This window comes from Capra hircus, chromosome 10 (assembly GCF_001704415.2).
Source record: "Capra hircus breed San Clemente chromosome 10, ASM170441v1, whole genome shotgun sequence".
In the NCBI taxonomy this organism is placed as follows: domain Eukaryota; kingdom Metazoa; phylum Chordata; class Mammalia; order Artiodactyla; family Bovidae; genus Capra; species Capra hircus.
Window position 1 is genome coordinate 94263131 of NC_030817.1, and position 15159 is coordinate 94278289.

The 15159-nt window shown below is 36.1% G+C and overlaps 1 protein-coding gene across 4 annotated transcripts in view; it reads right to left on the reverse strand.

Moving 5' to 3' along the window:
• Positions 1-15159, reverse strand: part of POLK (DNA polymerase kappa) — an 83026-nt gene that overhangs the window by 23109 nt on the left and 44758 nt on the right. For all 4 annotated transcript variants that reach the window (XM_005685056.3, XM_013966702.2, XM_018053699.1 and 1 more), the window contains exons 3-4: positions 8891-9010; positions 2300-2452 (exon numbers count right to left, since the gene is read on the reverse strand). In XM_005685056.3, the coding sequence (XP_005685113.2) occupies positions 2300-2452; positions 8891-9010 (273 nt within the window). The remainder of the gene's footprint in view (positions 1-2299; positions 2453-8890; positions 9011-15159) is intronic.

Below are 15159 nucleotides of genomic sequence, written 5' to 3' on the forward strand. Positions count from 1 at the left end.
GCTAATGTGGTAGGCCTCAGTACCATTTAGAAAAAATTAATCACAAATGGAATCCTTGGAATCTAAAGTGAAAATTCAAAGAATGTAAAACAAAATCTACCAAATGAAAGGGTAGTTCAGAAATGATCACATAAATTTGCCATTTATAGTTTTCAAGTGGCATTTAAAAAATCTTGATAGTAATCAAAACTATGCTAATCCTGGGTCAACATTCTGGAATAGAAAATGCAGACAGCACTTGGAAGACGAACCAATGCTTTAAATATTAATATGAAGAAACCTATTGGGATTGATATTAAAAAAGCTAGATCTACAGTAGAGTAGAAAAACAATTTTATATGTGACGTCCTTTAACCTTTAGGTTTGTGGGGGATTGTAAATCACAGTCACAATCTTTCACAGTTCCTCCTGTCAAAAGGTGGGTTCTAGTTCCTCTTACCAAGAGACTAGTGTTGTGACTTGCTTTGACCAAAGGCATGTGAGGGAGTGACATTATATGAGTCCTGAAACCGAGGCATAAAGAAGTCTGCAGCTTCCGCCTTTGCCTTTGTGGGGTCCAGCAACTATGTGAAGATCTCGTGTTAGATTACAGAGATGTCATTACCAGGATTTAATAAGACCATGTGGAGGAGAAAGCACCATGTGGAGGGGAAAGCCCATAGCTGGAGGGACGTTAGTGAAGCCATTTGGGATCCTTCAGCTCCAGGTAAAGTCCTAGCCAACCCCAAGTGGGATAAACAAACCCTCCCCAGTGTACTCTGCTCAAATTACAGAATCATGAGTCCAAATGAATGTTCACTAAGTACTAAAGAGGTTCATGTGCATAATTTCACATAAAAACATGGCGATATGTATTCTTAATAACATTGAATATACTTTTTTTCAAGTATTAGTTGATGATCTGTAGGAAAGGCGAGTATACTTTCCTATAAAGATTATTTTAGAACCAGGACTGTCAGTTGCCTAAATACTTGTGGGAGCAGAGATAATGAACAAACAGACTGTAGTTTCATAATAAAATAACAACTCAGGAATCATGTTAATAGCTAGTGAAGGCATTGAAAAGAGTTAGAACAAGAACCTTCCTTATTTCTCTTGTGTGTTTTTTTTTTTTTTTAAACCAAACTCATCTGTTTCAGTTGCTATTTCTAATTCCCAACACATTTTTGGCTACACACAGCTATCCTGGTCACTTTCACCTGCGATGGTGAGGGTGGCAATAAGGAAAAGCCACACACTAACAGATATGCAAAGGTTTCAAGTCATGGAAAGAACTACTTAGTTACAGTACTTATATTAATAAAACATGTTACTCCAAAACTGGTGTTGGTAAACTTTTTCTGTAAATGTTCAAACACCTTAGGCTTTGCAGATCACATGGTCTCTGCGGCAATTACTAACTCTGCTCTTGTAATGAAACAATAATAAATGAGTGGGTGTGACAGTAGGTGCCACGGTGGTAAAGAATCCGCCTGCCAATGCAGGAGGCATAAGAGATGTGGGTTCAATCCCTGGATTGGCAAGATCTCCTGGAGTAGGAAATGGCAACCCACTCCAGTACTCTAACTTGGAAAATTCCATCTACACAGTCCATGGGGTCGCAGAGTCGGACACAACTGAGCCCCTAAGCACACACATACAGTTGATTTACGTTGCTGTATTAAAAAATTTTATTTACAAAATAAGGCAGCAGGCTGGATTTGGCCTGTAGGCCATTATTTGCAAATTTCTGCTTTAGACTAACATTTCTTTTTTTCTTTATTTTTCAGTTCTCTTTAACGAGAACAGTTACTTAAGCACAATATAATTTGCAACAGAAAGATAAAATGTCACTCTATCATTTACCAGGTTTGTAACATTTTCTTGAGAAATCTGTATTTAGGTCAGGAAGCAACAGTTAGAACTGGACATGGAACAACAGACTGGTTCTAAATAGGAAAAGGAGTACGTCAAGGCTGTATATTGTGACCTGCTTATTTAACTTATATGCAGAGTACATCATGAGAAACGCTGGGCTGGAAGAAACACAAGCTGGAATCAAGACTGCCGGGAGAAATATCAATAACCTCAGATATGCAGATGACACCACCCTTATGGCAGAAAGTGAAGAACTAAAGAGCCTCTTGATGAAAGTGAAAAAAGAGAGTGAAAAAGTTGGCTTAAAGCTCAACATTTAGAAAACAAAGACCACGGCATCCGGTCCCATCACTTCATGGGAAATACACGGGGAAACAGTGGAAACAGTATCAGGCTTTATATCTTTGGGCTCCAAAATCACTGCAGATGGTGACCTACTTACCAGCATACTCATTGATCCTACAGCAATGGGTTTATCCTTCAGCTCTGGATTGTCCCTCATTTCTACAGCTGCGTAGAAAGCATCCATGTCAATGTGCACTATGGTGCTGTTCAGATCCCGGCTCTGTTCCAATTCCATTGCAAATCTGTCAACCTCAATGTTTAAAAAGTTAACACATTTTAGGAATATAATATTGAAATACCAGTAATCCTAACACTAACCATTTTTTCCCCCACTTCACTTGCGGGATCTTAGTTTCCTGACTAGGGATTGAACCCAGGCCCATGGCAGTGAAAGCACCAAGTGCTAACTGCTGGACTGCCAGGGAAGTCCCAACACTAATCTTATTTTTAGTAGGTGTCTGTCTGTCTCTGTCCATCCATCTGGCCAGCCACTCATCTATCCATTCCCATACCTATCTATGTATATTTGATTATTGTTTATTAAGACTGGTAATGGCTTTTATTTCCACGAGGATAGGCAGTCTGTTCTCAAATATCATTCCCTACCAACTCTTTCATTTTTCAATACCCACATGTACATAATAGGTACTTAATAAATATTTACTGAATGAATAAAGCATTCCAACTGCTCACATATCAAATAATTCTACTGCTTTATAAATTTGGAAAACTTACTGTAACTAAAAGCTTCTGTTTAGGTAAAATAAACAATTTCTATTTGACTCATAATATTAATGTCTTAAAATACTAAGAAAGGAAATGCACAATAAACGATTATACTCCTTTGGCATATGATGTTTATGTTGAATAGTACTGTACAACTGATTGTCTTAAGGCATGATGTAAACATTTCCTCTGTAGAATTGCTATTTTAAGGCTAAAATTTGATAATTGGTAGTCTATTTGAATCAAAATTGAAAATTTAATCTACGATTTATTCTTTCATGAAATTTCAACAATAACAATGAGAAATTTTGATGTTTAAACAATTTTGTTTCTTTGAGAAAAACAGTTAGACTGATAAGAAAGAAGAAAGAGAAATGAAAGAAATTACCAAAGTAGGGCAGTGAGAAAGGGCTTATGTAGCAAACATACCCATTCCCAAGTGTTCCGTTTTTGTGGCATCTACTGTGCAGGCTGAAAAAGCTAAATATACAATATTCTAGCTTCCTCTGCAGCTGAGGGTGGCTACGTGACCATTTTAACCTAGTAACATATAAGGAAGTCAGTAAGGCCATTAAGTAAAATCATGAAGAGGAGAGGGAAGAAAGCTACTGAATGAAACAGAATACATGAAGAGTGTGGAGGTGTGTCTGGCACATGGTGCAAGTTTAACAAATCCAAGTTTAACTCATAAAAGGATCACTGGAAAACTTCACAACATAGCAATAAAAAATTAAGAGAAGAGCAGCCAGAAATAAGAAAGCGGGGTGAGCTCTGAATGAGATGTGACAATCCCTAGACTAGGTTTTCTAAAAGGTGGAGACTTTCAGGCGGGTATAATGGAGCCTTTCCCCTTGTTCGACTTCTACCTAGTTTTCATTCTGCAGAAATTTTCTTTTCAAGGTCTTCTTTCTTAATGTTACAGTGACACTAGTTAACTCCTAGGTTACAAGTTAAAACTGTAACTCCTTTATCCCTCAATTAAAAATCATTTTAGAAAAAGTAAAACCAAAAACAAACAAGCAAACAAAAAAACCCTGAGAAAACAAAAAACTGCAAGTCCTCTTTTGTAAACAATCACTCTGATTCATATTGTCTCCCATAGCCACAGTGAGGCTTTCTAGAGGATCCAACCTTGCTTAGCCTAAAACTCACTGAAAAACCTAGCTGCTCTGTGTCTTCTTCAGGCTGTTCCTCTGCGTACAATGCCCTTCCTAGTTCTGACACTAACCCTTCAAGGATCGACTCAGACATCCGTCAATTACAACTGGATCTCCGTCCTCTGTGCCACAGAATTCAATGTTCCCTTATTTGTTGTCTTGCTCTTATTATGGCACTTACCGTACTAGATTCTAAATTGTGAGTTCCATCAGGAGAAAGACCTTATCTGCTTTAAAATTTTTTCCTCATTGGGAGATGAAAAGGTACAAACTTCCAGTTACAGAATAAATGAGTCATGACAATGAAATGTACAACATGGGGAATAATATTATAAGAATGACTTTGTATGATGATAGACGGTATAGACTTACCATGGTGATCATTTTGTAACATAGAGAAATCAAAACACTATGTTGTACACCTGAAACTAACACAGTGTTATAGGTCAACTGATCTACCTCAGTTAAAAAAAAAAAGATGAATAAGATTTGGGGTCTAAGGTACAGTATGATGGCTAATAGCTGACAATACTGATTTGTGAAAGTTACTTAGAATGTAAATCTTAAAGGTTAGCAACATGAAAATAAATAATGGCAACTATACAAATAAATTCCTCATAAAAGAGAAAGGGAAGAGAGACTTATATACCCATTTATATTTATCAGTATAAATTTTATTCTTTTATATATGGATATGATTTAGCATTGAACAAAATATATATATGCTTATTACATACATATAATTTATATGTATATCTCATTTAAAAGGAGAAAACAGTATTTGTAGAAAAAGTTTGGAGAAGGCTGATTTCATGCAGTGAGACACTACATCTAATAAATAGAACTTTTTAACATTATTCCAATTTATCATCCAGATTTAACATAAATATTTCTTCCAGTACTTCAGTTTTAAAATAGAGAATAACATCCCGACATTAAAAAGATGTAAACAAATCATGGAGACTAATAAAAACAAGGGTAGATTAACCCAGAAAATGTGCCTAAGAATTGAGTCGACTGAGTATAAGGGAGCAGCATCTGAAATATCTTAACCCAGAAACACTGAAAAGGAAGAAGCCAACAAATAGAAAGCAAGCCAAATGGGGGGAAAAAAACACCTCTCCTTAGACTCATAAGTTAATGCTCTGACAGTTTCTTTAACAATCTATTGTCTTTCTGTGCTTACAGCAAGTGTACAGTTGCCAAAAGGAAACCTCGCCACTGAATGACTCACACATTCCACTTTCCTTTACTATCCCTCAGTGGTCACCCTTGTCTGAACTCTCTTCTTCTACATCTACCAAATGCACACCACTGCTGTTTTCCAGTTTCATCTGCTGAAATCCTCATTCATAGTTTCCTTCCCTCCATTTCTCCTTCGGAATGACTTCCAAGTCTCCTCTCTCTTGCTACAGTTCAGAGCCAGTGTGTGTCACAGTGGGTAAGGGCTTTGTTTGGGTCTCAGGCCTGCCACTTACTAGTTAAATGACAGTGGGCAACTCAACCCCTCTCATTTTTACTTTATTTGTAAAGAGGGACTGGTGTGGTATAGTCCATGGAGTCACAAAGAGTCAGACACAACTGAGTAACTGAACTGAACTGAAGGAGAGACTAAACCAATTTCAAAAGATGGAAGGAATTAAAAGAGATACCCATGTAATGCACTTATCTAGGGATATGGTAAGGGCTTAATGATATTACCTATAATTTTTAAGGTAGAAATGATATTTTTTGATTATATTATATGTAATACGCAAAATGCTTATGTTAACTCACCTACTGGTCAAATTAATTGAGAGGATACTTACTATCCCCATTTTATATATGAAGCTAAAGCTGAGGAAGATTATGTAATTTGCTCTAAGTCATAGAACTGGTAAATGTTAGAACTAAACCTGGAAATCAGGTTTCTCTAAAGCCTATATTCTTTCCATTATATCATGATACTTCCCTAAAACAAATTTTTTAAAAGGTATTTAACACTGAAATAAGCTCAAACAGAGTTCTAGTGGCATATTTTATATCCATATTATATCTTATTTACATTTAAAAAATTATTTTTAAAAGATTTAGGAGATTACTTCAGAAATACTGTTTTTTCATTTTCTTAACTTAGTATTAACCTAAAAATTGTGGAATAAATCCAAGTTCTCCAAATCAACCGTTAAAGTGGTCAAAATGCACTGATTTACTCAGTAGTTGCCATTTAATATAACATGGATGCTTATCTATTCAATCCATGAGCCCAAGTTACAATAAGATGCTTTGACAGCTACAAAAATGATTATGCTTTTAAGAAGTTTAATGAGGATGGGATTGGGTAGGGATACTTGGAGAGGTTCTGAAGAAACATCAGGTGAGTTTATGTCTTCAGAGCTTACTTATTACATATAATAAAATACAGTAAAATAAAATATTATTTGGAAATTTCATTACTTCAAAACAGAAACACGTTTTCCATGAAAACCTGTTCTTTCAGATCTTCTAGCCTCCTTAGGATTTCCTCAATCCCCTCCCGCTTATATAACTTCTTTTAAAGGAAGCTCAAAAACTGAAACAATTTTACAATCAACAAAAAACACACTTCCTGCCATTTCCTTTGTAAAAGATGTCACAGAGCCTCCCATGGAATAGTCAAGTAAAACCGTTAACAAAATGGGAAGTTCTGCTACACAATGTAAGGGATTCTCTATTTCTTCAGATTATTAGCATATTAAGGATATGAGCTTTAAAAGTAGTATAAACAGCAAGACGTTGCTATGCCACTCCTATGTATTACATCTTTAAAACTTTATTAAAGATATTTGTAGGCTATAAATAAAAAAGAGTTCCAGAAACTAAACTGCCTAAGGAGTAACATCAACTTAAAAACAATGTTACTTTGGATGGGGTGGAATTTCTTTTCAACTTGATGAAATAATGCTTAATCTTGTATGAAAAAAATAATGGATGAAAAGAAAATGTTTTTCTAAAGAAGAGTGGTGAGGGGTAGTATTAAACTGTGTTATTATCATTCAATAAATAAAACTATGGTACATATTAGAAAAATCTTTATAAGTGACAGACAAAAAGTATTTATTATATGATAAGATCTATAAATGAGGAGAAATAAACTCTAGAAATGTGAGCAAAGAATATTGCTTTGGACTGCTAGTTGAACCCTGAAATCTATTCTCTTCCTTTCATAGTAATAGATTTTTAGCTGAACATATGGCTACCCACTTAAGAGAATATATTTGATAGCTTCTCTTGTACTTAGGTGTGGCCATGAAACTCAAATGTGAGTTAAGGTAACACGCTTAACTTCTCTTTCACCTGCTTAATAGCAAATTACTTTCCTTCAATTAAGTTTTCTCCTTTTCTTTCTTTCAATGTATAACAGAACCTGAGTCTCTAAATTACTATGGTGATCAGAACCACCAGAGCAGCTGGGACTACTTAACCTATAATGTGGGAAAGAAAGAAACTTATTTGAACCATTATATTTTAGGGTCTCTTGTGCCAGTTATTTAGCCTATATCCTAAAAGAATAACAGAGGATATTCCCACAAGAGGGAAATACTGACGTCTAACTTATATGTGAAAAGACATTTTTTCTCTGTTGTAATCAAAGGAGGGCAAATTAAAACAACAATGATATTTTGGACATTGTATCAGCAAAAACTAAAAGACTGATAAAGTTGATAAAATTGAGTTTTACACAAGTATGTGAGGAAACCAGCATTTTTATGTTGAAAATGTAAAATGGTACAATCTTTGGTGACAATAACAGGACAAGAGTGCAAAGATACACAAATACCAGCGATCATCACAATGTCATGTACCTCCATAGACTGAGCTGCCACGAAACATTAAAAATGATGATTTGACAAATTATCTTCAGTCATGATAGCAGACTTAACATAGAAGATTAAAAAACTAGCCTGTGCTCTAGGAAAGCATATGTCCAAAAAAATGACATACTAGTTTGGTAAAGAAAATAAAATTTATAATATCTGAACTCCCATCATGAGAAGAATTTTATAGCATACCTGATTAATGTTATAATTTTATTGCTAAATTATAGCTTAAAGTACTCTGTAAAACTGAATCAGATTTTGATAGAGGGTAAAACTCTTTAAATGTAAACTTTAGTTTTACTGCCTTGAGTTCTCAGTCTACCACCTAATGCCTTACAGACTGGCTCTTCTCAAACTTTTCTACTGAAAGAACTTGTAATACCACAGGAAATTAAGCATTTATTCCCCAAAGAGGCCAAAGAAGCCAAACGACCCCAAACTTTTAGAAGTCTTGTGTTTTATCTTAAAAATTCATGTACATTTGGCATTCTACCATTTACATGACTTTTACTGTAACACAACTACATTTCAAAGTACTTTCAAACTTAATTAGTCAACATGTTCCCCCAAACCTTTTTTGAACAATTAGTTTTTCAAAAAACATGTCACATTTATCTTGGGGCCTTTTCCAGCTGCAACATGTGTATATAATAAAAAGAACAAAAGCTTTGGATTAAATCCTAGCTCTGGCAACTACCTGTCTTACGAAGCTGGGCAAGTCACTTAACCTAACTAAGGCTCCATTTACTCTAATGGAGGTGACAATGCTTAGGTGTGGGTCTTTATGTAAAAACATTTGGGCAATTTTTTACAAAGTTGTGTGCACATTTGTTAAATTTTTATGCTTTACAATGTAACAAACATTTACGTTTCAACTTGTTTTCAGTTATCATTTGACCATGATGCATTTTAACTACCAATTATTATTCTACCAGCAACTACTATATTTAGCAATTGAATTAATACCTGTAATTGTGCTTTCCTTAGCTGCTGGCTGGTAACTTGAGCTTTTTGTTGCATCATATTTTCAATTCTCTGGTTGACTTGCTTTTCTTTCTTGAGCTCATTTCCATAAAATCTGGACCCCTAATGTAGGAAAAGAACGCATAGCAGAAGAGAAAGGGCTGAAGGAAAGCATCACTGTGAACTGATGGCTAAGAGTACAGACCCCAGAAAGAGAATGGCTTGAATTCAAAACTTACCTCCATTACTGACTAGCTCGGTGACCCTAAAGTTCATTTTATTATGCCTCAGCCTCCCTAATCTGCAAAATGAACTTACAGTTACCTAAATCACAAGACTGTTGTGAGGCAATAAGCACAGTACAAACTCTCCAAGATGAGTACCGATCTCTATTTGGGAAATAAAAGCATATCCTAGGTGGGATCCTCCAGGCACATCCAAGGATTTAGTCAGCTGGGTCATCAATTATCTCCTTTACTTTCATTGAAAAATTATTGTAGAAAATTAACAGAAACCTCAATTAAATACTCAGAGATCAGAAGAGGGAGCTCTGGCCCCCTTCAATGATAGCAGAAAGCAACAAAAAGAACAAAGTCTTTCCTGGCAACGACTCAGCCAATGAAAAGTCATGGCCTCTGTTTACTATATACCCTTGCCAACTTCCTTTTCTCCTCTTGGAAAGAGTTCTCTTTATTTTTGCTGAGCACTTGCACGTGGCTTACCATGGCTGCAGTCCTTGAACTGCAATTCTCTGCTAATCTCAAACAAACCCATCATTTTTTTTAAATGGAGAAATAATTAGCAGTCTGCTTTAAGTAAACAGTACTTTTAAATATTTAATATTAGCCATTAAATAAAAGTAGAAAGTAACTTTTAGAAAATCATCTATCATTCTATCAGTGAACATACTATCTACCTATTTATAAGACTGAAGGACATTGAGATCATTTTTATATTTTGGCTATCATGAAAAATGCTGCAATGAACAATTGTGTACATATTTTATGTGGTCACATGTTTTCATCTTCCTTGAATATGTATCTGGGAGTGGAATCTCTGTGTTACATGGCAACTCCCTGCTTAACCCTTTGAGGAACTGCAAAACTGTTTTCCAAAATGGCCGAAGCATTTCACAAGTCTACCAGGAATGTATGAGGATACCAATTTCTCCATATCCTTGCAAAATCTGTTACTGTTTGTCTTTATTACAGCAATTCTAGGCTGTAATACTATGAATGTATCTCATTGTGGTTTGGGGTTATTTTGCTTTTTTAGGTACACTGGGTCTTCACTGTGGCATGCAGGGGGCTTCTTTAGTTGTGGTACATGGGCTTCTATAGTTGGGCTTAGTTTCCCAACCAGGGATTGAACTTGTGTCCCCTGCATTAGAAGGTGGATTCTTTTTTTAAAAAATTTATTTATTTTAATTGGAAGCTAATTAATTTACAATATTGTGGCAAATGGTTTTGCCATACATTGACATGAATCAGCCATGGGTGTACATGTGTTCCCCCATCCCAAACCCTCCTCCCACCTCTCTCCCCATCCCATCCCTCTGGGTTGCCCCAGTGCACCTGCTTTGAGTGCCCTGTTTCATGTATCAAACTTGGACTGGTCATCTATTTCACATACGGTATTATACATGTTTCAATGCCATTCTCTCAAGTCATCCCACCCACACCTTCTCCCAGAGTCCAAAAGTCTGTTCTTTATATCTGTGTCTCTTTAGCTGTCCTGCATATAGGGTCATTGTTCCCATCTTTCTAAATTCCATATATATGTGCTAATCTACTGTATTGGTGTTTTTCTTTCTGACTTACTTCACTCTGTATAATAGGCTCCAGTTTCATCCACCTCATTAGAACTGACTCAAATGTGTTCTTTTTAATAGCTGAGTAATATTCCATTATGCATATGTACCACAACCTTCTTATCCATTTGTCTGCTGATGGACATCTAGGATGCTTCCATGTCCTAGCTATTGTACGCAGTGCTGCAATGAACACTGGGGTACACATGTCTCTTTCAATTCTGGTTTCCTTGGTGTGTATGCCCAGCAGTGGGATTGCTGGGTCATAAGGCAGTTCTATTCCCAGTTTTTTAAGGAATCTCCACACTGTTCTCCATAGTGGCTGTATTAGTTTGCATTCCCACCAACAATGTAAGAGCATTCTGTTTTCTCCACACCCTCTCTATCATTTATTGTTTGTAGACTTTTTGATAAAACCCATTCTGACCAGTGTGAGTGGTTTTGATTTACGTTTCTCTGATGAGTGATGTTGAGCATCTTATCATGTGTTTGTTAGCCATCTGTATGTCTTCTTCAGAGAAATGTCTGTTTAGTTCTTTGGCTCATTTTCTTGATTGGGTCATTTATTTTTCTGATATTGAGCTGCATGAGCTGCTTGTATATTTTTGAGATTCTTTGTCAGTTGCTTCATTTGCTATTATTTTCTCCCATTCTGAAGGCTGTCTTTTCACCTTGCTTATAGTTTCCTTCATTGTGCAAAAGCTTTTAAGTTTAGTTATTTGTTTATTTTTGCTTTTATTTCCCTTACTCTGGGAGGTGGGTCATAGAGGATCTTGCTGTGATTTATGTCAGAGAGTGTTTTGCCAATGTTTTCCTCTAGGATTTTTATAGTTTCTGGTCCTAAATTTAGATGTTTAATCCATTTTGTTTTTGTGTATGGTGTTAGAAAGTGTTCCAGTTTCATTCTTTTACAGGTGGTTGAACAGTTTTCCCAGCACCACTTGTTAAAGAGAATGTCTTTTCTCCATTGTATATTTTTTCCTCATTTATCAAAGATAAGGTGTCCATAGGTGTGTGGATTTATCTCTGGGCTTTCTATTTTGTGCCATTGATCTATATTTCTTTCTTTGTGCCACTACCATACTGTCTTGATGACTGTAACTTTGTAGTATAGTCGGAAGTCAGGCAGGTTGATTCCTCTAGTTCTGTTCTTCTTTCTCAAGATTGCTTTGTCTATTTGAGTTTTTTTTTTGTATTTCCATACAAATTGTGTAATTATTTGTTCTACTTCTGTGAAAAATACCATTGGTAGCTTGATAGGGATTGCACTGAATCTATAGATTGTTTTGGGTAGTATACTCATTTTCACTATATTGATTCTTCCAAGCCATGAACATGGCATATTTCTCCATCTATATGTGTCCTCTTTGATTTCTTTCATCAGTGTTTCATAGTTTTCTATATATAGGTCTCTTGTTTCTTTAGGTAGTTTTACTCCTAAGTATTTTATTCTTTTCACTGCAATGGTGAGTAGGATTCCTTAATTTCTCTGTTTTCTCATTGTTAGTGTATAGGAATGCAAGGGATTTCTGTGCATTAATTTTATATCTTGAAACTTTACTATATTCACTGATTAGCTCTAGTAATTTTCTGGTGGTGTCTTTGGGGTTTTCTATGTAGAGGATCATGTCATCAGCAAACAGAGTTTTACTTCTTCTTTTCCATTCTGGATTCCTTTTATTTCTTTTTCTTCTCTGACTGCTGTGGCTAAAACTTCCAAAACAATGTTGAATGGCAGTGGTGAGAGTGGGTACCCTTGTCTTATTCCTGACTTTAGGGGAAATGCTTTCAATTTTTCACCTTTGAGGATAATGCTTGCTGTGGGTTTATCATATATGGCTTTTATTATGTTCAGTTATTCGTCGCTCAGTTGGTAAAGAGTCTGCCTGCAATGCAGAAGACCTGGGTTTGAATCCTGAGTCAGGAAGATCCCCTGGAGAAGGAAACGGCAACCCACTCCGTATTCTTGCCTGGAGAATTCCATGGAGCCTGGCAGTCTATGGGGTCGCAAGAGTCAGACACGACTGAGCGACTAAGCACACAGCACACATGTTCCTTCTATGCCTGCTTTCTGGGGAGTTTTTATCATAAATGGATGTTGAATTTTGTCAAAGGCTTTCTCTGCATCTATTGAGATAATCATATGGTTCTCATCTTTCAATTTGTTAATGTGGTGTATCACAATGATTGATTTGTGAATACTGAAGAATCCTTGCATCCCTGGGATAAAGCCCACTTGGTCATGATGTATGATTTTTTTAACATGTTGTTGGATTCTGTTTGCTAGCATTTTGTTAAGGATTTTTGCATCTATGTTCATCAGTGATATTGGCTTGTAGTTTTCTGTTTGTGTCTGATTTTGATATTAGGGTGATGGTTGAATGAGTTTGGCAGTTTACCCTCCTCTGCAATTTTCTGGAAGAGTTTGAGTAGGATAGGTGTTCAGTCAGTTGAGTTCAGTCACTCATTCGTGTCCGACTCTTTGCAACACCGTGAACTGCAGCACGCCAGGCCTCCCTGTCCATCACCAACTCCCGGAGTTCAATCAGACTCATGTCCATTGAGTTGGTAATGCCATCCAGCCATCTCATCCTCTGTTGTCCCCTTCTCCTCCTGCCCCCATTCCCTCCCAGCATCAGTCTTTTCCGATGAGTCAACTCTTCACATGAGGTGGCCAAAGTATTGGAGTTTCAGCTTTAGCATTGTTCCTTCCAAAGAAAACCCAGGACTGATCTCCTTCAGAATGGACTGGTTGGATCTCCCTGCAGTCCAAGGGACTCTCAAGAGTCTTCTCCAACAACACAGTTCAAAAGCATCAATTCTTCAGCGCTCAGCTTTCTTCACAGTCCAACTTTCACATCCATACATGACCACTGGAAAAACCATAGCTTTGACTAGACGGACCTTTGTTGGCAAAGTAATGTCTAGGATAGGTGTTAGCTCTTCTCTGTGATGGGTCTGTTAAGATTTTCTATTTCTTCCTGGTTCAGTTTTGGCACATTGTACTTTTCTAAGAATTTGTCCATTTCTTCCAAGTTGTCCATTTTATTGGCATATAGTTGCTGATAGTAGTCTCTTATGATCCTTTGTATTTCTGTGTTGTCTGTTGTGATTTCTCCATCTCATTTCTAATTCTGTTGATTTGATTCTTCTTCATTTTTTTCTTGATGAGTCTGGCTCATGGTTTGTTTATTTTATCTTCTCAAAGAACCAGTTTTAGCTGTGTTGATTTTTGCTATGGTCTCTTTTGTTTCTTTTGCGTTTATTTCTGCCCTAATTTTTAAGACTTCTTTCCTTCTGCTAATCCTGGGGTTCTTCATTTCTTCTTTTTCTAGTTGCTTTAGGTGTAAAGTTAGATTATTTACTTGATTTCTCTCCTGTTTCTTGATGTATGCTTGTATTGCTATGAACCTTCCCCTTAGCACTGCTTTTACTGAGTCCCATTGGTTTTGGGTTGTTGTGTTTTCACTTTCATTCATTTCTATGCATATTTTGATTTCTTTTTTGATTTTTTCAGTGATTTGTTTGTTATTCAGAAGCATGTTGTTTAGTCTCCATATGCTTTTATTTCTAATACTTTTTTTCCCTGTAGTTGATATCTAATCTTACTGCACTGTGATCAGAAAAGATGTCTGAAATGATTTCAATTTTTTTGAATTTACCAAGGCTAGATTTATGGCCCGGGATATGATCTAACCTGGAGAATTTTCTGTGTGCACTTGAGAAAAAGGTGAAATTCATTGTTTTGGGGTGAAATGTCCTATAGATATCAATTAGGTCTAACTGGTCCACTGTAGAATTTAAAGTTTGTGTTTCCTTGCTAATTCTGTTTGGTTGATCTATCCATAGGTGTGAGTGGGGTATTAAAGTCTCCCACTATTATTGTGTTACTGTTAATTTCCCCTTTCAGACTTGTTAACAAGGAGGATTCTTAACCACTGAACCACAAGGGAAGTCCCTCATTGTGGTTTTAATTTGCTTTTTCCTAATGACTAATGTTGAACATCTCCTCATGAGTGATTCTTATATCTTCCTTAGTAAAGTGTCTATTTATATGTGTTGAACATTTTTTGATTGGGTTGTCTTCTCATTAATGAGCTGTAAGAATAATTCATATTTTCTGGATGTAAGTCCTTTAACAGGTGTGTGTTTTGCAAATAGATATTTTACTCTAGTATGTTACTTATCTCTGTATTTTTAATGGTATCTTATAAACATTTTGAAATTTGATGAGAAATATAAATTAACGCTACATTGCATTACCGAAGACTGGCAAATCCAAAAGTACAGTAACACACTGTGTTGGTACAGATTCAATATACTCTTATATGTTGGCAGTGGAAATGTAAATTGATACAACTACTATGGAGGGCAATTGAGCAATTCATTGAAAAATACACATGTATATATCCTTTCAAGCTCTCTGTATTTGGTTCAGGGAATCTCTGCTGTAGTTATACTT